Source organism: Cherax quadricarinatus, unplaced genomic scaffold, assembly GCF_038502225.1.
Source record: "Cherax quadricarinatus isolate ZL_2023a unplaced genomic scaffold, ASM3850222v1 Contig4298, whole genome shotgun sequence".
NCBI lineage: Eukaryota > Metazoa > Arthropoda > Malacostraca > Decapoda > Parastacidae > Cherax > Cherax quadricarinatus.
Window position 1 is genome coordinate 9,554 of NW_027199324.1, and position 23,398 is coordinate 32,951.

General features: G+C 39.5%; 1 protein-coding gene across 1 annotated transcript; it reads left to right on the plus strand.

Moving 5' to 3' along the window:
* The first annotated feature begins 1,408 nt into the window (after positions 1–1,408).
* Positions 1,409–21,185, plus strand: LOC138852130 (uncharacterized). The gene is made up of 6 exons (XM_070081806.1): positions 1,409–1,460; positions 2,493–2,618; positions 18,762–18,892; positions 19,469–19,638; positions 19,960–20,057; positions 21,064–21,185. Exons 1-6 carry the CDS (start codon positions 1,409–1,411, stop codon positions 21,183–21,185), a joined length of 699 nt encoding a protein of 232 aa, XP_069937907.1.
* Positions 21,186–23,398: the final 2,213 nt, after the last annotated feature.

A 23,398-nucleotide genomic window follows, 5' to 3' on the forward strand; every position in this document is an offset into this window, starting at 1 on the left:
TCATTGTGATCACAAGTTTTTAGAAAGTAGACTGGATGAAGTAGCCATAACAGGAGTATGAAGCACAGTGTTGTGTATGCTGCAGGACTCTCCCATCTTGCTGCCAACCATCACAACACCTCACACTAGTTTCTCGTGTATTCTAAGATATTACAACATATAATTAAACGTTATCGTTATTTACATTGGTAATTCTAAGGTAATGTGAATATATAAGTGAATGTATTTGAAAGGACTGAACTTGGGAAATATAAAGAAAATTATAGAACACTCAGCACCTAGGGTCACCTGTGCGACGGTGCCACATCTTCGCTCCGTACAAGCAACCTCCACCATTATAAAAATAAATTCAAATTTAGTAGTGAAATCAATGAATAATAGTTTTTGCTATTGTTCTCATAGAATTTGTTTAGTCTTTCTTCGTAGGATGTACAGGGTATTCAATAAATTAACTTCTTTTAATGTGAAAAAACACGTAAACAAACACTAGGATATATTTATTAGAAAACGTTCTTTGATACAACTTTCTCAACTTTTTGAAAATCAATTGGATGGTTAAAATCTCTCATATGAATAAACAGAGCATTAGAATCTTGTCCAGTTCTAATGTTATATTTATGTTGTTTTAATCTTAGTGCAAAAGACTTTTACCAGTTTGACCGTAATAAATTTTATTGTATATTTTATTAAGGTCAAACTGGTAAAAGTCTTGAACAAAGATTAAAACAACATAAATATAACATTAGAACTAGACAAGATTCTAATGCTCTGTTTATTCATGTGAGAGACTTGAACCATCCAATTGAGTTTCACAAGGTTGAGAAAGCTGTATCAAGCAAGTCCATGGTCGACAGGACTATAATAGAATCATGTTTCATAAAAAACATTTTTGAAAATGATATGAATATTTCGTTTGGTTTATATAAATTGGATTCATTTATAATTAATAAAATTTGAGAAGAATTTAATAAATACATTAGACAAGTAATAATCTTAATGCTTGTGTAGAGTATAGTTGTGTTTCACAGAGTCGGGTGTTGTGATGTGACTGTGAGGTGTAGTCTTGCCCTTATATGCCTTCCTGTTGATGTTTTTTTTTATAGTTCCTTGATAATGTGAGAAGTCACGAAAACACATGGAATTTCGTTATTCTTTCAAAGTGGTTGTTCTGCATATTGTGTTGTGATATCACTTGTTTATATATATATATATATATATATATTTATATATATATATATATATATATATATATATATATATATATATTATTGTAACCACGGACGAGTGGTATTGATCAATAACAACACTGCGCTAGCCAAGGATTCGAACCCATGTTGCACTGGCCTGCTTCATGGTAAACGAGAACCACATGACGCTTTAAACCACAGGACCACCCAACCCTACAAGAATGGCGCAGCCAGCAGAGCTAGCTGTGGGCCGCCATCCGAGGGCATACGGAGGTGTGGGAGCTTCTAATCTAATTTCATTCTTATCCCTAGCTTAAAGCTCCCACGCCTCCGTATGCCCTCGGATGGCGGCCCACAGCTAGCTCTACTGGCTGCGCCATTCTTGTAGGGTTGGGTGGTCCTGTGGTTTAAAGCGTCATGTGGTTCTTGTTTACCATGAAGCAGGCCAGTGCAACATGGGTTCGAATCCTTGGCTAGCGCAGTGTTGTTATTGATATATATATATATATATATATATATATATATATATATATATATATATATATATATATATATATTCATTCGAAACTATTCGAAACTACTATTGGGGACAGTCAAGATTCCCAGGCAGCACTCGGCCACACAAATGCCACAGTGAGCCTCAAGCTATTTCAATCTCCTCTTGTATGCTCTGACTTCTCAAGCGATTTTTATATCACTGCACACACAAACACAAACACACACACACACACACACACACACACACACACACACACACTCACACACACACACACACACACACACGGTTCAGGGAGAGTGACCTAGTAGCGACCAGTGAAGAGGCGGGGCCAGGAGCTAGGACTCGACCCCTGCAACCTCAACTAGGTGAGTACAACACAGCCAGAGCTGGAACTAAGTTTATCATCACACCCACACAACAGGGTGGGTTTCTAAACTCCATTTTCTTGTTATGTCCCGTCATACATGGTGGTGCATGTGTATGACGGGTGATGCAAATGTGACGGGTAGTGGATCCATGGGGTTGTAAATCTATACAGCTGGATTTTTTCAAGTTTTAAGGAAGTTATGGGTATGGCGGTTGGACATAAAAACTTACAAATTTGAAATATTAAACATTTTGAATGAAAACAAACAAATAAAACTTGGCATTACGTTATTATGTAAGATGATAATGCTGTAAACAACCCCCAGGCGGGAAGGATGGCTTTCACAAGGGTTTATTGTTTTCTGAGAATATAATAATAATTATCAAACTGATCTTTGCTCCAAGGTATAAATTTTTAATGTCTTAAAAAATTTTCACAGTATGGTATGAACCAACAGACATCCAGAAGGCAACAAAACCATGGATGGATGGAAGAGGCCAGAAGGTTACATTTGCCTCACCCAATCTAAATGAACTTCGTTCTATATGCTCACACCTCAGCCTCGGTGAGTAATGAAACACCCATTTTGTTCGATAATTTGATTTTTGCTTCCCATACCCATTTTTTATGGTATGAAACTAATACCTGGAGAGGATTTTGGGGGTCAGCGCCCCAGTGGCCAGGTCTGTGACCAGGCCACACCTAGATATGACCATTTAGCTGTGGAATGTCCTCTCCCAGGCAGTCAGCATCAGAAGAGGAAAGCGGCTCTTCGAAGCCATGGGAAATGCATCGCACCCATGAGGATTGTGAGGAAGAGGTAATGGGACGGAGAATGAAGCAGCGATGAATGTGGGGCCTCTGCAAAAGAGGGGGCGGTGGAACACCTTGTCATACAGGGTGGGGAATTGGGTTCGACCAGACACGGATGCCGGTGAGTTTGGTGATGTGCTTGATCAAGTGTATCTACACTTGAGGGAGGGGGCGTCGGTCTCAGGTCTGTGATGTGGCTGGGAGGAAAGTCCCAGGATAATTCAGTCGCACCTGTATTGACCTGGTTGGTCAGTGAATTGGTGGGGAAAATGGAGATACATCAGGGTGCCTCATTTGAAATTAGCGAAATGGAGACCTCGCGTGCACGAAAATGTGTTGTGACACCATCGGATTCATATGTTTTGGTAACTCAGGCACAAAGACAGCCTCGGAAGATTTCCTGGGCAGAGATAGTCAAAAGTTCTTGGGAAGTGAGGACTCAAGACGTTTATCGTCACGGCGCCCAAGTCACAGATTCAATCTGTCCTTGTAGGAAAGATTTCTGATACATGGGATCACCTTTGTCATCTTTCTCTGCATGTTTTACAGTTCATTTATGTCTAATCTGTAATACAATGACCAGAACTGCGCAACATAATCTAAATGGGGCCTTACCAACAATATATAGAGTTAAAGAACAACCTGAGGACTTCTATTATTTATGCTTCTTGAATGAAGCCAATAATTCTATTAGCCTTATTGCAAGGTAAGACACATATGCAACAGTTAGACAACTTTATTCCGAAACGTTTCGCCTACACAGTAGGCTTCTTCAGTCGAATACAGAAAGTAGGCAGGAACAGTAGAGATGTGAAGACGATGTAATCAGTCCATCACCCTTAAAGTCGTAGAATTTGAGGTTGTCAGTCCCTCGGCCTGGAGAAGTTCAGTTCCATAGTCAGGAACTATCTGAAGATCAAGCGACAGTGCGGAGACTTAAATACTGTCGGAAGGAGAGGTGCAGGGTAGTAGTAGTAGTAGTAGTAGTAGTAGTGAGAGGCAACTGAGAGGTCATGTCCCTCTCAGATCCAACCCTTCTCACTTGAAAAGTTTGTTCAAGGTGTTTTCTGTACCAAGATGCCACGTGTTGCAGTGTCTGACAAGATGAACATCAAAATGGTATACAATACCGACAGGTTGTTAGGTAAGACACATATGCAACAGTTAGACAACTTTATTCCGAAACGTTTCGCCTACACAGTAGGCTTCTTCAGTCGAATACAGAAAGTAGGCAGGAACAGTAGAGATGTGAAGACGATGTAATCAGTCCATCACCCTTAAAGTCGTAGAATTTGAGGTTGTCAGTCCCTCGGCCTGGAGAAGTTCAGTTCCATAGTCAGGAACTATCTGAAGATCAAGCGACAGTGCGGAGACTTAAATACTTGGACAAGCTTTTCAAGTGAGAAGGGTTGGATCTGAGAGGGACATGACCTCTCAGTTGCCTCTCACTACTACTACTACTACTACTACTACTACCCTGCACCTCTCCTTCCGACAGTATTTAAGTCTCCGCACTGTCGCTTGATCTTCAGATAGTTCCTGACTATGGAACTGAACTTCTCCAGGCCGAGGGACTGACAACCTCAAATTCTACGACTTTAAGGGTGATGGACTGATTACATCGTCTTCACATCTCTACTGTTCCTGCCTACTTTCTGTATTCGACTGAAGAAGCCTACTGTGTAGGCGAAACGTTTCGGAATAAAGTTGTCTAACTGTTGCATATGTGTCTTACCTAACAACCTGTCGGTATTGTATACCATTTTGATGTTCATCTTGTCAGACACTGCAACACGTGGCATCTTGGTACAGAAAACACCTTGAACAAACTTTTCAAGTGAGAAGGGTTGGATCTGAGAGGGACATGACCTCTCAGTTGCCTCTCACTACTACTACTACTACTACTACTACTACCCTGCACCTCTCCTTCCGACAGTATTTAAGTCTCCGCACTGTCGCTTGATCTTCAGATAGTTCCTGACTATGGAACTGAACTTCTCCAGGCCGAGGGACTGACAACCTCAAATTCTACGACTTTAAGGGTGATGGACTGATTACATCGTCTTCACATCTCTACTGTTCCTGCCTACTTTCTGTATTCGACTGAAGAAGCCTACTGTGTAGGCGAAACGTTTCGGAATAAAGTTGTCTAACTGTTGCATATGTGTCTTACCTAACAACCTGTCGGTATTGTATACCATTTTGATGTTCAGCCTTATTGCAAACACTTACACACTGCTCACTTGGCTTTAGAGTACTGCTAACCAGAACTCCTAAATCTTTATCGCATTAAGAGTAAGTGACATCTACATTATTCACTTTATAAGTGATATGTTTATTTCCTTTTCATGGGCATAGAACTTTATGCTTGTTTGCATTAAACTGCATCTGCCAATTTTCTGACCACTGCATCAGTCTATCCTGATCTTCCTGTAGCTTTCAAGTGTCCTCATCAGAATTAATCCAACGGCCTATTTTAGTGTCATCGACAAACTTGCTTATGTAGCTGTATATTCCCCCATCTATGTCGTATATGTATACTGTGAACAACAAAGGGCCCAACACTGACCCCTGTGGAACACCGTTTGTGACGGGTCCCCGCTCTGATTTCTTCCCATTTATGCAAATTTTGTTGCTTATCTCCCAACAACGGCTCTATCGATGAAAGACGCTCCTTCTCTATCGAGAGAAAAACGCTCCCTTTACAGAAGACGACGAAGAATTACTGAGCTCCTCAGGAACACTAGAATATCTGATACATGGAAGGAGGCGCAGACCACGGAAGTGGATACTATCGAACGTAAGTTAAAGGACTCTTACAGGAACCAGGAGAGACAGGAGGAGCTTAAAGCTATTAGTGAAATTTAAAAAAAATGGAAATATTTCTTTTCAGATGCCAAAAACAAGGCAAATATCACATCTAGTATCGGGCCCTTACTCAGACAGGATGGGACTTACACAGATGACAACAAGGAAATGAGTGAAATACTGAAATCTCAGTACAACTCTGTGTTTAGTGAGCCACTAATCAGTCTGAGGATCGACGATCCAAATGATTTCTTCATGAATGAGCCTCAAAACTCCATCAGTGTATGCCAGATTTCCGACATTACCCTAACTCCGATAAACTTTGAAAAAGCCATTGATAACATGCCCATGCACTCAGCCCAGGCCCAGACTCGTGGAACTCTGTGTTCATTAAGAACTGCAAGAAACCCCTCTCACGTGCCCTAAGTATATACTATGGAGAAGGGTCTAGACATGGGTGAAATTCCACAGTCACTTAAAACAACGGATATAGCCCCACTCCATAAAGATGGCAGCAAAGCATTAGCTAAGAACTATAGACCAATAGCTCTAACGTCCCACATCATAAAAATCTTTGAAAGAGTGCTAAGAAGCAAGATTGCAAACCACCTGGATTCCCAAAAACTGCTTAATCCAAGGCAACATGGGTTCGGGGCAGGTCGCTCCTGCCTCTCACAACTACTGGATCACTATGATATGACCTTGGATGCACTGGAAGAAAATCAGAATGCGATTAATACACACAGACCTTGAAAAAGCGTTTGACAAGTGCGATCATGGCGTAATAGTGCACAAAATACGTGCTAAAGAAATAACTGGCAAAGTGGGGAGATGTCTTTTCAACTTCCTAACCAATCGAACACAAAGAGTAGCGGTCAACAGTTAAATCGGAGGCTGCCATAGTGAAGAGCTCTGTTCCACAAGGCACAGTACTCGCCCCCATCCTGTTTCTCATCCTCATATCAGACAGAGATGTAACCCACAGCACCGTATCATCCTTTGCAGATGATACTAGGATCTACATGAGGCTGTCATTTGCTGAGGACGCGGTTAACCTCCAAGAAGATATAAACAAAGTTTTCCAGTGGGAAACGGAAAACAATATGATGTGCAATGACAAATTTCAACTACTCCGTTATGGAAAATTGGAGGGGATAATGACTAGAACAGAGTATACTACAAACTCTGGCCATACAATAGAGCAGAAAAATAATGTAAGGGACCTGGGAGTAGTAATGTTTGAGGATCTCACTTTCAAGGATCACAACACTGCAACGATCACAAGTGCAAAGAAAATGATAGGATGGATAATGAGAACTTTCAGAACGAGAGATGCCAAGCCAATGATGATCCTTTTCAAATCACTTGTTCTCTCTAGGCTGGAATACTGCTGTACATTAACATCTCCGTTCAAAGCAGGTGAAATTGCAGATCTAGAGAGTGTACAGAGAACCTTTACTACACGTATAAGTTCCATCAAGCACCTTAACTACTGGGAACGCTTGGAAGCACATGACTTGTACTCGCTGGAACGCAGGAGAGAGAGATATATCATAATCTACACTTGAAAAATCCTGGAAGGAATGGTCCCGAATCTGCACACAGAAATCATTCCCTACGAAAGTAAAAGACTGGGCAGGCGATGCAAAATACCCCCAATTAAAAGTAGGGGCACCATTAGTACACTAAGAGAAAACATCATAAGTGCCCGGGGCCCAAGATTGTTCAACAGCCTCCCACCAAGCATAAGGACAATTACCAATAAATCCCTGACTGCCTTCAAGAGAGAGCTGGACAGATACCTAAAGTCAGTGCCGGATCAGCCGGGCTGTGGTTCATACGTTGGACTGCGTGTGGCCAGCAGTAGCAGCCTGGTTGATGAGGCCCTGATCCACCGGGAGGCCTGGTCGTGGACCGGGCCGCGGGGGCGTTGATCCCCAGAATAACCTCCAGGCAGGTAGGTAGACGTAGGAATTCTGTCAAAGGGCTCACTGACAATGAAGTTCATATACACATTATCTTATTCATTACCATGATCTACCTCAAATACTTTAATGAAAAAAGTTAGTTAATTAGTAAGTGTGGAAAATACTGTATATATTTTCCAGAAATACTGTAGTTATTAAATGTAAATAGATGGCCATACTGTATTTAAAATTTATGTAATCGAAAACGGGAAGCTGCGCCTGCGCAGAAGGGACAATCGCCATCTTGGTTTTGAATTGGATACAACGTTAATATAATGAGAAGAATTTTTCGTGCTCTAGAGGTTAAAATTGGACTGACACCTCTCAAATAGGAGGCGAAATTGTTGGATGTGCATTCCTGCATAACGTGAGATATCAGACGACTGGACAAGACATCTCCAGGAACTTCGGATAAGCTCTCTAAATTTGTGTATAATTCTGGCCAGTGTTTTCATAAATTTAGTTAGTGAGGCTTTTCTGAGTATGATACACATTAATCTCCAGTCAAATTGGTGAGTGATATTAAGATATATTTTCCTTCTGTTATGTAATTGTGTATATATATAACCATTTATTATTTTTAATATACAGTCCACAAATTTATATATTTACCAGCATTCCTGGTGTATGTATATTTCATTTAATTAATAGGTCCAGAGCAACTTGTGGATATGACAGTGGTAGGTATCGAAGGGGGACATTTTTGCGACCTAAGTGTCCCAAATTCTTACTTGTCTAACTGATAAATAATAGTTATCATTGTTCATTTACTGTTGTGTATATAATTATACATCCAAGTAAATGCAATTTTCCAAATTTAATTTGCCCGTTGGTCCTTCTTGAACCGGAGGTAATTAGTGAAGTCATTAATTAGTTAATTACTTAATAATTATATGTGAAATGACAGAAGGAGGTGGAAGTTAAGTTCACAAATTTATTTAATGTGTAGTGGATTATAATTATTACAATATTAATTTTGATAAGTCAAGTCTGGCTAAGTTTATATTAATTTGTATAATATTAATTTGATAAGACAATTCTGGCCAAGATTTATATCAGTGTATGTGTAATTGATAAGCCAAGTATTGTTAATTATATTAATGTGTATAATATTAATTTTACTTAATGTGTAGTGGATTATAATTATTACAATATTAATTTGATAAGACAATTCTGGCCAAGATTTATATCAGTGTATGTGTAATTGATAAGGCAAGTGTTGCTAATTATATTAATGTGTATAATATTAATTTTGCTATGCCAAATTCTGGCAAGGACTTATATTAATTTGTATAATAATTTTGATAAGCCAAGGCTGGCTAAAGGTTTGTATTAATGTACATTTAAAATTTATATATAAATTTCTTACATGTGTAATTGCTAAGCTCAAGTGTAGCTAACATTATTAATGTGTATTTAAAATTTATATTACAATTTTTTACATGTAATTGCTAAGCTCAAGTAGCTAGAATTTATTTAAAGGTAAGTTGTACTATTTACCTTTATAAAGTGCATAATTTAGTACATAATCAGTGTTATTAAGTTGAATTTAATACATTGCATCATGGCTGAAAATGAGGAAATTAATATAGAAGACAAACATATGGAATATAGAGTAAAGAAAGCATCACTACAGGCTAGAAAAGTTCATGTAACCAAGGCATATAATAAGTGCTTGGAATTAATGAATCAAGAAACTGTGAATACTGATGATTTAAAATTGTATTTAGATGCTTTAGGGAATAGATATGATTCATACAAATTATATTACAACAAATATGAAGGAGATTTGTTAGTAAACTGTGTAGATGAGACTGAAGTAGATCAGTATTATGAATTAGAGGAAAAGATTCTTTCTTGTAAAAGTCAGGCCTTGAATAAATTAAAATGTGTAAACCAGGCAGTTGGTCAGTCTGCTCCAACAAATAATATGTCTTTGCCAAAACTCCCAGAATTGTGTTTGCCTGTGTTTAATCCTGGAGAAAATTGGGAGGAATTTTGGTCAATTTTTAAAGCAGCTGTGCATGACAGGAGTGACCTAGCCTGTGTAACTAAATTATTTTACCTCAAAGGACAGGTAAGAGGAGATGCTCACATACTCATACAAGCTTTTCCCAATGTAGATGACTCTTACAAGGAAGCAGTTGACTTGTTGAAAGTCACTTATGGTAATATAGAACAAAGTAGGTTGGATCTAGTGAATATCATTGTTAATTTAAAATCTCCAGATCACACTTACAAAGGTTTACAGCAGTTTAGAGTTAAACTGGAAAGCACTCTCAAAACTTTAAGTAATAAATATAATCTGAAGGAATCAGACTGGTTATTGAGTGCCATAGTACAGAATAAATTCAGCTGTAAAACACTTGAATGGATCTCGAACAAGTATCACAAGAGTTATTTTGGTCTGGAGGAAATAAGACTAGGTCTGCAAGAATTATTTGTGCAGTTGCAGACCTGCCAACTAACTCATTTTAAAGATGCAACACATAATAACTCTGAGGTATCTGTCAAGTTTCACAAAGGGAAAAATTATCCCAATGGTAATAATCAAAATTCATTTCCTAAAAATAGTTGCATAGGTGCATATCAAGTAGCAAGAATCAGAAATAATGATTCTCCACAAGGTAAGAAGAATAAGTATCCTCCTAAGAGTAGCCCAGTAAATAAGAAACCAGTCAGAGAAAACAGAGATTGTCTTTTCTGCAAGGGTACTCATTTTTCTAAGAATTGCAATGCATACAATTCATGGAATGATAAAGTTGAAAGATTGGAGGAACTTGACAGATGTATCAGGTGTTTGGGTAATCACAATGTAAAGGATTGTTATGCCAAATTAAACTTCTGTTATCAATGTCACAAAGGAAGACACCATATAGTCATGTGTAAGGGTCTATATGTTAATGTTGATAATAATGATAATGTTGACAATCCTGACACAACAGTGGCTAATGTAAAAATTGCTGCTAATGTTAATAATGATGGTTTTGCTGAAGTAGCCTTACCTGTGTTACAGGTAAAAATTGATGATAAAAGGCATAAATCAAAAAATGTAACTGCATTATCGGACCAGGGATCCCAACGTACTTTCATAAAGCGTAAATGTCTTGATGGTATGAAAGTACAGATGGGAGATCCCACAACTTTAAAATTATCTGGTTTTCTCTCGGATAAAAGGGCTCAATTGTATGACGCCAAATGACTTCGAACAGGCGATAAATGACATGCCCATGCACTCTGCCCCAGGGCCAGACTCATGGAACTCTGTGTTCATCAAGAACTGCAAGAAGCCCCTATCACGAGCCTTTTCCATCCTATGGAGAGGGAGCATGGACACGGGGGTCGTCCCACAGTTACTAAAAACAACAGACATAGCCCCACTCCACAAAGGGGGCAGTAAAGCAACAGCAAAGAACTACAGACCAATAGCACTAACATCCCATATCATAAAAATCTTTGAAAGGGTCCTAAGAAGCAAGATCACCACGCATCTAGAAACCCATCAGTTACACAACCCAGGGCAACATGGGTTTAGAACAGGTCGCTCCTGTCTGTCTCAACTATTGGACCACTACGACAAGGTCCTAAATGCACTAGAAGACAAAAAGAATGCAGATGTAATATATACAGACTTTGCAAAAGCCTTCGACAAGTGTGACCATGGCGTAATAGCGCACAAAATGCGTGCTAAAGGAATAACAGGAAAAGTCGGTCGATGGATCTATAATTTCCTCACTAACAGAACACAGAGAGTAGTCGTCAACAGAGTAAAGTCCGAGGCAGCTACGGTGAAAAGCTCTGTTCCACAAGGCACAGTACTCGCTCCCATCTTGTTCCTCATCCTTATATCCGACATAGACAAGGATGTCAGCCACAGCACCGTGTCTTCCTTTGCAGATGACACCCGAATCTGCATGACAGTGTCTTCCATTGCAGACACTGCAAAGCTCCAGGCAGACATCAACCAAATCTTTCAGTGGGCTGCAGAAAACAATATGAAGTTCAACGATGAGAAATTTCAATTACTCAGATATGGTAAACATGAGGAAATTAAATCTTCATCAGAGTACAAAACAAATTCTGGCCACAAAATAGAGCGAAACACCAACGTCAAAGACCTGGGAGTGATCATGTCGGAGGATCTCACCTTCAAGGACCATAACATTGTATCAATCGCATCTGCTAGAAAAATGACAGGATGGATAATGAGAACCTTCAAAACTAGGGAGGCCAAGCCCATGATGACACTCTTCAGGTCACTTGTTCTATCTAGGCTGGAATATTGCTGCACACTAACAGCACCTTTCAAGGCAGGTGAAATTGCCGACCTAGAAAATGTACAGAGAACTTTCACGGCGCGCATAACGGAGATAAAACACCTCAATTATTGGGAGCGCTTGAGGTTCCTAAACCTGTATTCCCTGGAACGCAGGAGGGAGAGATACATGATTATATACACCTGGAAAATCCTAGAGGGACTAGTACCGAACTTGCACACGAAAATCACCCACTACGAAAGCAAAAGACTTGGCAGACGATGCACCATCCCCCCAATGAAAAGCAGGGGTGTCACTAGCACGTTAAGAGACCATACAATAAGTGTCAGGGGCCCGAGACTGTTCAACTGCCTCCCAGCACACATATGGGGGATTACCAACAGACCCCTGGCAGTCTTCAAGCTGGCACTGGACAAGCACCTAAAGTCAGTTCCGGATCAGCCGGGCTGTGGCTCGTATGTTGGTTTGCGTGCAGCCAGCAGCAACAGCCTGGTTGATCAGGCTCTGATCCACCAGGAGGCCTGGTCTCAGACCGGGCCGCGGGGGCGTTGACCCTCGGAACTCTCTCCAGGTAAACTCCAGGTAATGTAACTGTCAGGTTGGGCAATGAGAAAAAACGTGTTAATGCAGTAATTGTAGATAGACTTCTAGAGAAAATATCTACAGTAGGGCTTAGTAAAGCTACAGAAAGACTTTCACATAATGTAAATTTAGCACCTTCTGGTGTAAGTGATGATTCTGTAGACCCAATAAATATTTTGATAGGTAGTGACTGTTATGCCTCCTATGTAAAGGGTATGGTAAAGAAATGTGGTGTCACCCTTTTGAAGACTGCAGGAGGCCATGTAATGTATGGTAGGATTCCTCGTAATAATAATTCATGACTAGAGGAAACTACAAATACCATAACTGTGTGTCTTACTCATGAAGTTGTACCCCAGTATAATTCTTCCATAGAGGATGGTGTTGAGCCAGTGCATAAATTGTGGGAATTAGACAGCATTGGAATAAATGTAAATGAAGAAAGTCCAGACGATTCTTTTACTCAGGAGCAATACCTGAGAGATGTAAAATTTGAATCTGGACAATACTGGGTACGACTTCCGTGGAGACTGAACCATCCAGAATTGCCCACCAATTACAGAATGGCATATGGACAATTAAAGGCTCAGCTCCGCGAACTGAGTAAGACACCAAAATTGTTAACTGCCTATAATGATATAATTGCTGAGCAGTTAATTAATAAATTTATAGAAGAGGTACCTCCTGAGCAAGCCAAAATTTATGGTCACTATTTGCCACATCACGGAGTGAAGAAGGATTCTAAGACCACTCCTCTGAGAATTGTGTTTAATTGTAGTGCCAGGAGTAACAAAAATGTACCTAATTTAAATGACTGTTTGATGACAGGTCCGCCGTTGACGGAAAAATTAGGAGATATCTTATTAAATTTCAGGGTAAAGAATTATGCCTTTACGGCTGACATAAGTAAAGCTTTCCTAAGAGTGGGTTTACAAGAGGCTGACCGGGATTGTACCCGCTTCTTATGGCCTGAGAATCCTATTGACCCACTTAGCCCTCTGAAAACCTTTTGCTTTAGGAGCGTATTATTTGGTGCTACATCCAGTCCGTTCCTATTCAAGCAACGATAAATGCACACCTTAAACGTACGGGAAGTCCATTGAGTAAAGTAATGAGCAAACAATTTTATATGGACAATTTCCTGGGTGTGACATCAACTGAAGAGGAACTGTTAATGACTTATGGAGAGGCTAATAAAATAATGCAAAGTGCAAATATGCCTCTGAGGGAATGAAATAGTAATTCGTCCATATTGAAGGACAAAATAAGTAAAGATTACCCTGGAGATGAAGTGCCAAAACGTAGTAATGTACTGGGTTTAAATTGGGATACTGAGAGAGATTTGTTAATGTTAAAACCTAATAATTACAGTATGCCCAATAAATTAACTAAGAGAGTTTTGCTTGCTGAAGTTTCCAAATGTTTTGATCCACTAGGTTTAGTGTCACCCCTTACTATAAGAGGGAAATTATTAATTCAGGAAGCATGGAAACTTAAATGTGCTTGGGATGAAATTCTACCTGAGGAATTCATTAACAGGTGGGATGAATTAATTGGTGATTATGAAAAAATTCCAATGTTGGAGTTCCCACACCAGGTGGCCAATCCAAATGGGAAAAATGTACTCCACATTTTTTGTGATGCTTCAAAATTGGCATATGGAGCAGTTGCTTACCTTCAATGTAATAGTGTTATTTCTCTTGTTATGTCTAAGGCTAAAGTGTCTCCAATTAAATCACGTACCTTGCCTCAGTTGGAATTAACAGCCATTTATGTAGGTGTCAAATTAGCTAATTATATAAGAAATAAGTTGCAGGAGATAAATATTAGCGACACTGTAATTTGGTCTGACAATGAGGTATCTATACAATGGATTCATAATGGAAACAGTAAAATTGTGTACGTACAAAACAGAGTCGCTGAAATTAATCAGATGCAAGAGAAGTATAATAGTTTGGGTCAGCATATGTTAACATTTAATCATATACCAGGTGAGGAGAATCCAGCTGATTTCTTGTCTCGAGGTTTACCTTATGCTAAATTTGTAAATGCTGTATCATGGTTTAAAGGACCGAGCTGGTTGGTAAATAAAGCTAATTGGCCTGTACAAAAGGCGTATATTACTCCTGTTGAAATTACTGTGACCACCGCTCCAATAGTTTGTCCTCCCTTAGCCATTGATATAAATAGGTATTCTTCTTTACCCAAACTAATCAATGTAATTAAGTTGGTGTTTAAATTTCTAAAAAATATGAATATTTCATTTAAGTTTTCACATCCTCTTGAATATTGGATAAAGAGGGTACAGGAGGAAATCTATGGAAATGAAATTAAATTGATGATGGAAAGTAAAATTGTGAAAGGTTCCTGGGAGACAGTAATGGTGAAGCTGGAGATGCTGTCCTGGGAGACAGTAATGGTGAAGTTGGAGATGCTGTCCTGGGAGACAGTAATGGTGAAGCTGGAGGTGTTGTCCTGGGAGACAGTAATGGTGAAGCTGGAGATTTTGTCCAGGTAGTCGGGAATTATACGCAGGAAGGAATGCATATAAATGACCTCATAGGGGACAGGAGCCGTAGTGGGGAAACAAGTGTAGTCAAAGATAAGATAAAACCAATATTGCAAACAAGAAATACAACAGGAAATAGCAAACAAGAGGACTCCACTAGCAATAGTGAGGATATATTACCAAAAACAACTGGTGGGAGCTCCATTGTTGGTGCTAGGGAAGATAGGAATAAGACAGGTAAACATGCACCAACAGGGAATACAGTCACAGAAACCCAAGGCAAACGGAAACCAAGCCTGGAGAGAGTTCCGGGGGTCAACGCCCCCGCGGCCCGGTCTGTGACCAGGCCTCCTGGTGGATCAGAGCTTGATCAACCAGGCTGTTGCTGCTGGCTGCACGCAAACCAACATACGAGCCACAGCCCGGCTGATCCGGAACTGACTTTAGGTGCTTGTCCAGTGCCAGCTTGAAGACTGCCAGGGGTCTGTTGGTAATCCCCCTTATGTGTGCTGGGAGGCAGTTGAACAGTCTCGGGCCCCTGACACTTATTGTATGGTCTCTTAACGTGCTAGTGACACCCCTGCTTTTCATTGGGGGGATGGTGCATCGTCTGCCAAGTCTTTTGCTTTCGTAGTGAGTGATTTTCGTGTGCAAGTTCGGTACTAGTCCCTCTAGGATTTTCCAGGTGTATATAATCATGTATCTCTCCCTCCTTCGTTCCAGGGAATACAGGTTTAGGAACCTCAAGCGCTCCCAATAATTGAGGTGTTTTATCTCCGTTATGCGCGCCGTGAAAGTTCTCTGTACATTTTCTAGGTCGGCAATTTCACCTGCCTTGAAAGGTGCTGTTAGTGTGCAGCAATATTCCAGCCTAGATAGAACAAGTGACCTGAAGAGTGTCATCATGGGCTTGGCCTCCCTAGTTTTGAAGGTTCTCATTATCCATCCTGTCATTTTTCTAGCAGATGCGATTGATACAATGTTATGGTCCTTGAAGGTGAGATCCTCCGACATGATCACTCCCAGGTCTTTGACGTTGGTGTTTCGCTCTATTTTGTGGCCAGAATTTGTTTTGTACTCTGATGAAGATTTACTCTCTGTGTTCTGTTAGTGAGGAAATTATAGATCCATCGACCGACTTTTCCTGTTATTCCTTTAGCACGCATTTTGTGCGCTATTACGCCATGGTCACACTTGTCGAAGGCTTTTGCAAAGTCTGTATATATTACATCTGCATTCTTTTTGTCTTCTAGTGCATCTAGGACCTTGTCGTAGTGATCCAATAGTTGAGACAGACAGGAGCGACCTGTTCTAAACCCATGTTGCCCTGGGTTGTGTAACTGATGGGTTTCTAGATGGGTGGTGATCTTGCTTCTTAGGACCCTTTCAAAGATTTTTATGATATGGGATGTTAGTGCTATCGGTCTGTAGTTCTTTGCTGTTGCTTTACTGCCCCCTTTGTGGAGTGGGGCTATGTCTGTTGTTTTAGTAACTGTGGGACGACCCCAGTGTCCATGCTCCCTCTCCATAGGATGGTAAAGGCTCGTGATAGGGGCTTCTTGCAGTTCTTGATGAACACGGAGTTCCATGAGTCTGGCCCTGGGGCAGAGTGCATGGGCATGTCATTTATCGCCTGTTCGAAGTCATTTGGCGTCAGAATAACATCGGATAGGCTTGTGTTAACCAAATTCTGTGGCTCTCCCATAAAAAATTAATTTTGATCTTCGACTCTCAGTCTGGTTAGCGGCTTGCTAAAAACTGAGTCATATTGGGACTTAAGTAGCTCACTCATTTCCTTGCTGTCATCTGTGTAGGGCCCATCTTGTTTAAGTAGGGGCCCAATACTGGACGTTGTTCTCGACTTTGATTTGGCATAGGAGAAGAAATACTTTGGGTTTCTTTCGATTTTATTTATGGCTTTTAGTTCTTCCCGCCATTCCTGACTCCTATAAGATTCCTTTAGCTTAAGTTCGATGCTTGCTATTTCTCTGACCAGTGTCTCCCTACGCATTTCAGATATATTGACCTCTTTTAGCCGCTCTGTTATTCTTTTCCGTCGCCTGTAAAGGGAGCGCCTGTCTCTTTCTATTTTACATCTACTCCTCCTTTTTCTTAGAGGAATAAGCCTTGTGCATACATCGAGTGCCACCAAGTTAATCTGTTCTAGGCATAAGTTGGGGTCTGTGTTGCTTAGTATATCTTCCCAGCTTATATCGGTTAGGACTTGATTTACTTGGTCCCACTTTATGTTTTTGTTATTGAAGTTGAATTTGGAGAATGCTCCCTCGTGACTAAGCTCATTATGTCGGTCTGGGGCTCCACGCATACATGTCTGAACCTCAATTATGTTGTGATCTGAGTATATTGTTTTTGATATGGTGACATTTCTTATCAGATCATCATTGTTATTGAAGATGAGGTCTAGTGTATTCTCTAGTCTAGTAGGCTTTATTATTTGCTGGTTTAAATTGAATTTTGTGCAGAGATTTAAAAGCTCGTGTGAGTGTGAGTTTTCATCAGAGCTGCCTCCTGGTGTTATTACTGCAACAATATTATTTGCTATATTCCTCCATTTTAGGTGCCTTAAGTTGAAATCCCCCAGGAGCAAGATGTTGGGTGCAGGAGCTGGAAGATTTTCCAGACAGTGGTCAATTTTTAACAGCTGTTCATGGAATTGCTGGGATGTTGCATCCGGAGGCTTGTAGACTACCACAATGACTAGGTTTTGGTTCTCGATCTTTACTGCTAAAACTTCCACTACATCATTTGAGGCATTCAGCAGTTCTGTGCAAACAAGTGACTCTGCAATGTACAGGCCAACCCCCCATCCCTTTTGCCTGTTCACTGTCACATCTGTATAGGTTGTAACCTGGGATCCATATTTCGTTGTCCAAGTGATCCTTTATGTGGGTCTCAGTGAAAGCCGCGAACATTGCCTTTGCCTCTGCAAGCAGTCCACGGATGAAAGGTATTTTGTTGTTTGTTGCTGGCTTTAGACCCTGTATATTTGCAAAGAAGAATGTCATCGGACTGGTGGTATTGTTGATACTGGGGGGGGGGGGATTTTTTTCCGGCATTAGTATCTGTATCTGTTGGTTTGGAGTGGAGGCCATCGACTGTGGTTCCACTCCAAGAATGACTGGATTTGGTGTACGATTTCTGCTATTTTCTGCCAGTTTTCTTTCCTTCCTGGCACTAATAAACCTCTCCCTCTTGAGTGGCTGTGGCTACCCAGGTTTTCCCATGGCCTGGATGTTTTGTATCTTTTTGTCCCCTTTAGATGGTGTGCCTGGCAATTTAAGTTATAGCACAGTCTTTCCTGTACTGAAGAGGTACACAGTTGGTTAGGAGAATCAACGAATAAACTAGGGAAAAGAAGGTACCTGGTGTTTTGAAGAGTCTGTAGAAAGAAAGAAGTTTGACAGTGGTTTAGTGTTTTTGTATTGGTGTGAAACATGGTTACTAATCATGATTGTTTTTACTGAATATTATAGTCAGCCTGCTGAAAGTAAATATTACAAGCACTGGAATGGAAATAAGTCACTTCGTCTGACTTTTTTTGGGTTATATATATGTTACTATGTGAAGGACTAATGAATTCAAGCTCCTCATCTTCCACCGTTCTTCTCTATAATGGACTGAAGAAGCCACCGGCTGGTGAAATGTTTCCTTAATAAAGATTCCCAAATCTTGCACAAGTGTCTCATACTCCAACAGCTGCAGCTACAACACTCATTTAAATTATTTCCCAGGAGAGGTGAGATCAATGCCCAGCAGAGCAGAGGAACTGCCAGAGCTGCTGATACAACTGCTCATCACAACACAGCCACTACTGCGCACCATGAAGGCTCTTATGGTTACACTAGGCGCTAGTGGCTTTGTGGTTAGTATCTTATTTATATATGCAGTAAGACGTGTTTATAACCTATACATATCGTTTATTTGTAGCTCATATGTATCTAATGTTAGTAATACACACACTGGACCGCGGGGACTTTGACCCCTGGAACCTTCTCCAGGTATACTCCAGATACACACACACACACACACACACACACACACACACACACACACACACACACACACATATATATATATATATATATATATATATATATATATATATATATATATATATATATATGTATATATATATATATATATATATATATATATATATATATATATATATATATATATATATATATATATATATATATATATATATATATATATATATATATATATATATATATATATATATGTATGGAATAACATTAATATAACATAAGGGCATTTTTTAAATAAATAATGTGAATTTTATACAGACCTAGTGGAGAAACGTATACGTTCAGGAATATTTAGCCCGAAATGCTTTGTAGAACTAAGAGCAGGAAGATCAAAGACTGGAGCTCATTACCCCAGAATTTAACATAAATGGATATATTTTTGTTTACAGATTGTGAGGCACGCATCTCTTGATGGTATAGATGAACCATTACTACCTGTGTCACCTGGTCTGCAAGTGTCAGACAGAAGTGCCACACTGACTGCTGAAGATGTAGTCGCTCTACACTTCCCAGCACCACAAACTGCACACATAGTGTCAGTGTCTGGAGCAGGTGACTGGTAAGTAATTGGTCTACTTTTAAAGACACGTTAACGTAGCAGTCAGCCCAGGAAATGTCAAGGCATAAGTTCTTATAGTTGACACACAATGCTATGTAAGAGCACGCCACTATAAACTGATATTAATGAATTCATCAACCCTTCGTGGGAAGTTCCCTGATACTAATGAGGAACTCTTGGTTAAAGGAATTGACCCTATCATCTCCTTCCTTGGATCGAACCTAATTATCTCCCATACTGCAGGTGCTGTATAACCCCTACCTGTTTAGGGCTTTTCCCTAATTTATAAAAATACCCTCAGCAATTGTGTTACACTTTCAGTGTTGTCAATTTCTGTACACTGCACAACATTATACTCACTCAGTATTACCTGTACAAGATAGGATATGTAGATAAATGGTTCAGAGAACCGACAAGAGGTAATCAGTCCCTCAGACTTGACTCAAGGCTGAGGGATTGATTACCTCAAACTCCTCTTGTTCTTCACCATTCTCCTTTTTATGGACTGATGAAGCCACTGTGTGGCGAAACGTTTCCTCATTAAAGATACCCATTGTTGCACACGTCTCTAATTTATCATGATAGGATATATATTAATCTTCTGTTAATTAAATGAAAAATAATTTTATATATAAAACAATTGTACTATATAAAGAACACGTATTATATATTTTTAATATAAATTTTGTTAATTATTCGTTTATTTATATATTCATTTATTATTAAGTGGGTTGTAATAAGGACACATCTTGCTATTTTTATTTTATTGAGTTACAGAATCATACAAGTATTTAATTAATGATTGCAGATAATTACATGTATAAATTATTTTATAATAAATAGGCATGTATTGGATTTCTTAATAGTTAAAATAGTACTATTTGGTTGTGAATTAAACAATATATTCTTAATTTTAGTTAATAAATTCTAATATTGTTCATAGAAGACTTGTCTTGTGTTATTAACCCGGAAAGTTAGGATAGGACACTCTCAGGTAAGACTCATTAGAGGGTGAGAGGGTAGAGTGGGATAATGGAAGAGAGGAGAGGGAGATGAATGGCTTCAGGACCTAAGGAAACAGACAGGGCTAGATCCAGCCGTATGACGTTGGTTGGCCACAGTTGACAGAAGAGTGCTACTGCTTGCTGTGCTGACTATGTGCTTGCTACTGTAGACCGTAGTCCGGATTAAAGTAGCAAAGGATCGGTAGTAGGAACCGCGAGTACGTTATACGCGAGGTCTGCTGTTTCTCGAATGCTATTATAGATAGATGGAGAGGGATATGGTATTAATGGCTAGAAAGAAAGGGCGTCTTTTAAGGTCTCCTTAGAGGTTTCGTGTGCAGTGAGTTGTGTAATGTCATCTGCATATGCTATTGTAAGTGTGCTTTGGCATTCAAGGTCTGGTATGTCATTTGTGTAAAAGGTATACAGAGTAGTAGAGAACATAGAGCCTTGAGGTACTCCCGCATGAAAAGTGAAGAAGTGGGAGCGACAGTTTTTGAACTTAATTCTCATAGTACGGTCATCAAGGAAGTTGCAGAGTAACTTTTTAACATTCGAAGGAAGGTCAAAAGGGTTACATAGCTTATACTTGAGCCCCGCATGTCAGACAGTGTCGAAAGCTTTCTCCACATCTTTAACAACCAGGACTGTCGAACATCCTTGAGTCTTATTGATGTTAATGTAGTTCAGAATGATGCTGAGGGCTGCTTGCCTCGAGCTGTGTTGGCTGAAGCCAGACTATCGGTTAGTAAGGAGGTGGTTTATCTCAAGATGAGTCCTTAGTCTTGTGTTAATTAGTCTTTCAAATGTCTTTCCGAGGATTTCTAATAGACTGATAGGACTGTAGTTCCTCGGGTGAGTTGGATCTTTGTGAGGTTTGGGAAAAAGAATGGCAGTTGCAGATTTGAAAAGGGGAGGGAAGTAGCCTGCAGCAAGGCAAGCATTATAGTTGTCAGTGAAGGCAGAAATAAGAGAGTCGGGAAGGTGTCGGAGAATATGGTGAGAAAGGCCAAAAGCACCAGGTGCTTTTGGGGGAAGTCGTAAAATTAAAGACTTTACAAGTGGTAAGAGAACGGTGTATTGAGGAGATGGGTGGATGTGAGAGAGGCGAGGTGAATGATGAGGTCGGGAGGGGTGTTGTCTTGTTTGTATCGACCCTGTAATGTTTATGTTATGAGTTATATACTGGAAGTGTGTTCTTCTGGGACTCCAGTGATCTTCCAAATAAAATTCGAAAATTTCCTGGGGTCCCGTATGCGGTGTGTATCAGCAGTGTATAAAAGGGATTGTCAATGTCTGGCGTGGTGCTCATTCAAGCTGCGGATGATGTGATTTCTCAGGAAGATGAGATCTCGCGTGACGTGTGTATATCTGTAGGTTGGAGTTAGTAAGTCAGGATAACCCAGGAAAGTCAGTGTGCCATATTTCTGTAGGAATGAATCTTTTAACAAGTTTTTCAACATCTACTTACTACAAGGTGAACAAGGAAATAAGGTGACATTTTTATGATAAAAACTCTCATAACCTTCCATAAAGGCTGTATATACAGGATTTTTTTCATGTTTGTGGGGAATAATTGATCCAACAAACAGTGTCATCATGACCATTTTCCATTTTGAGAGAAAAAATTTTTCACCCCCAAAAATTTTCCATTTTCGGCCGGATTTTCAAAATTACTTGAAATCACACCAGGGGAACTATTTTCTATGCTGATTCAGAATATACACTTAAAAATTTAAAATCATATCATTTTAGCATCATACGAGGCCTTCCTTTCCCGGTAATGCCTAACATATGAAGCTAATATTTTCATTAAGACTATTCATTACAGAAAATAACTAAGTCATACTGCTTTCATCATTTTAGCATCATAAGAGGGTCTCGTATGATGCTAAAATGATATGATTTTACATTTTTAGTGTATATTCGGAATCAGCATAGAAAATAGTACCTACAGTTATTTGCACTAGTTTACCTATCATAACTTTGGGTTCCAGTCCCTGGACCCATTATGTACCTCTTGTAATCTTTAGACTACCACCCACAGGATGGGTATGTGGTGCATAATAAACATATTAAACTAACTAACTGTCTGGGTATCTGACCAAGGTGGGACGAGCACCTAGCAACAATTGTTATTTGGACAATAAATATATTCCCTTGAGATGCTTATTAATTTCTGGTATATATTCATTGTCTTCTATCTTTCGTTGTATTCCAACAGATAGATAATTAATTTTCAGAGTGAACTCTATTATAATTTAGTATTCTTCATATTTTTTTTATATTGTCATAATTCTTGTGACCTACTCTTTCTATCTTTATCGTCTTTTATTCAATGTTTTATATAATTTGTTATGTGTCATTTTTATATAATTTCTTATCTGCCACATTTGATTTTTTATATTAATGTAACATTATTGACCCCAATGGAAATAAGTCACTCTGACTTTTTTGGGTTATCCCAGGTTCTCTACACGTATGCTGCTGTGTTTGATAATCTATGTAACTGTATTTGTGTATTCCTGAATAAACTTACTTACCCTGGTGTGACTTTAAGTAATTTTTAAAATCCTGCCAAAAATGGGGAAAAACGCTAAACTGCAGTTCGGGGATTCTTTGGGGCGAAAAAGCTTTTTCTCTCAAAATAGAAAATAGTCATGATGACACTGTTTATTGGATTAATTGCTCCCCACAAACATGAAAAAATCCAGTATATTAAGCTTTCATGGAAGGTTATGCCAATAAAATCCCAA

Coding starts and splice junctions, on each gene's coding strand:
- LOC138852130 (XM_070081806.1), top strand. CDS start 1,409: ATGGCGCAGCCAGCAGAGCTAGCTGTGGGCCGCCATCCGAGGGCATAC. Junction 2,619..18,761: donor ATGCTCACACCTCAGCCTCG/GTGAGTAATGAA, acceptor ATTATTTCCCAG/GAGAGGTGAGATCAATGCCC. Junction 19,639..19,959: donor GTGTCTGGAGCAGGTGACTG/GTAAGTAATTGG, acceptor TTACACTTTCAG/TGTTGTCAATTTCTGTACAC.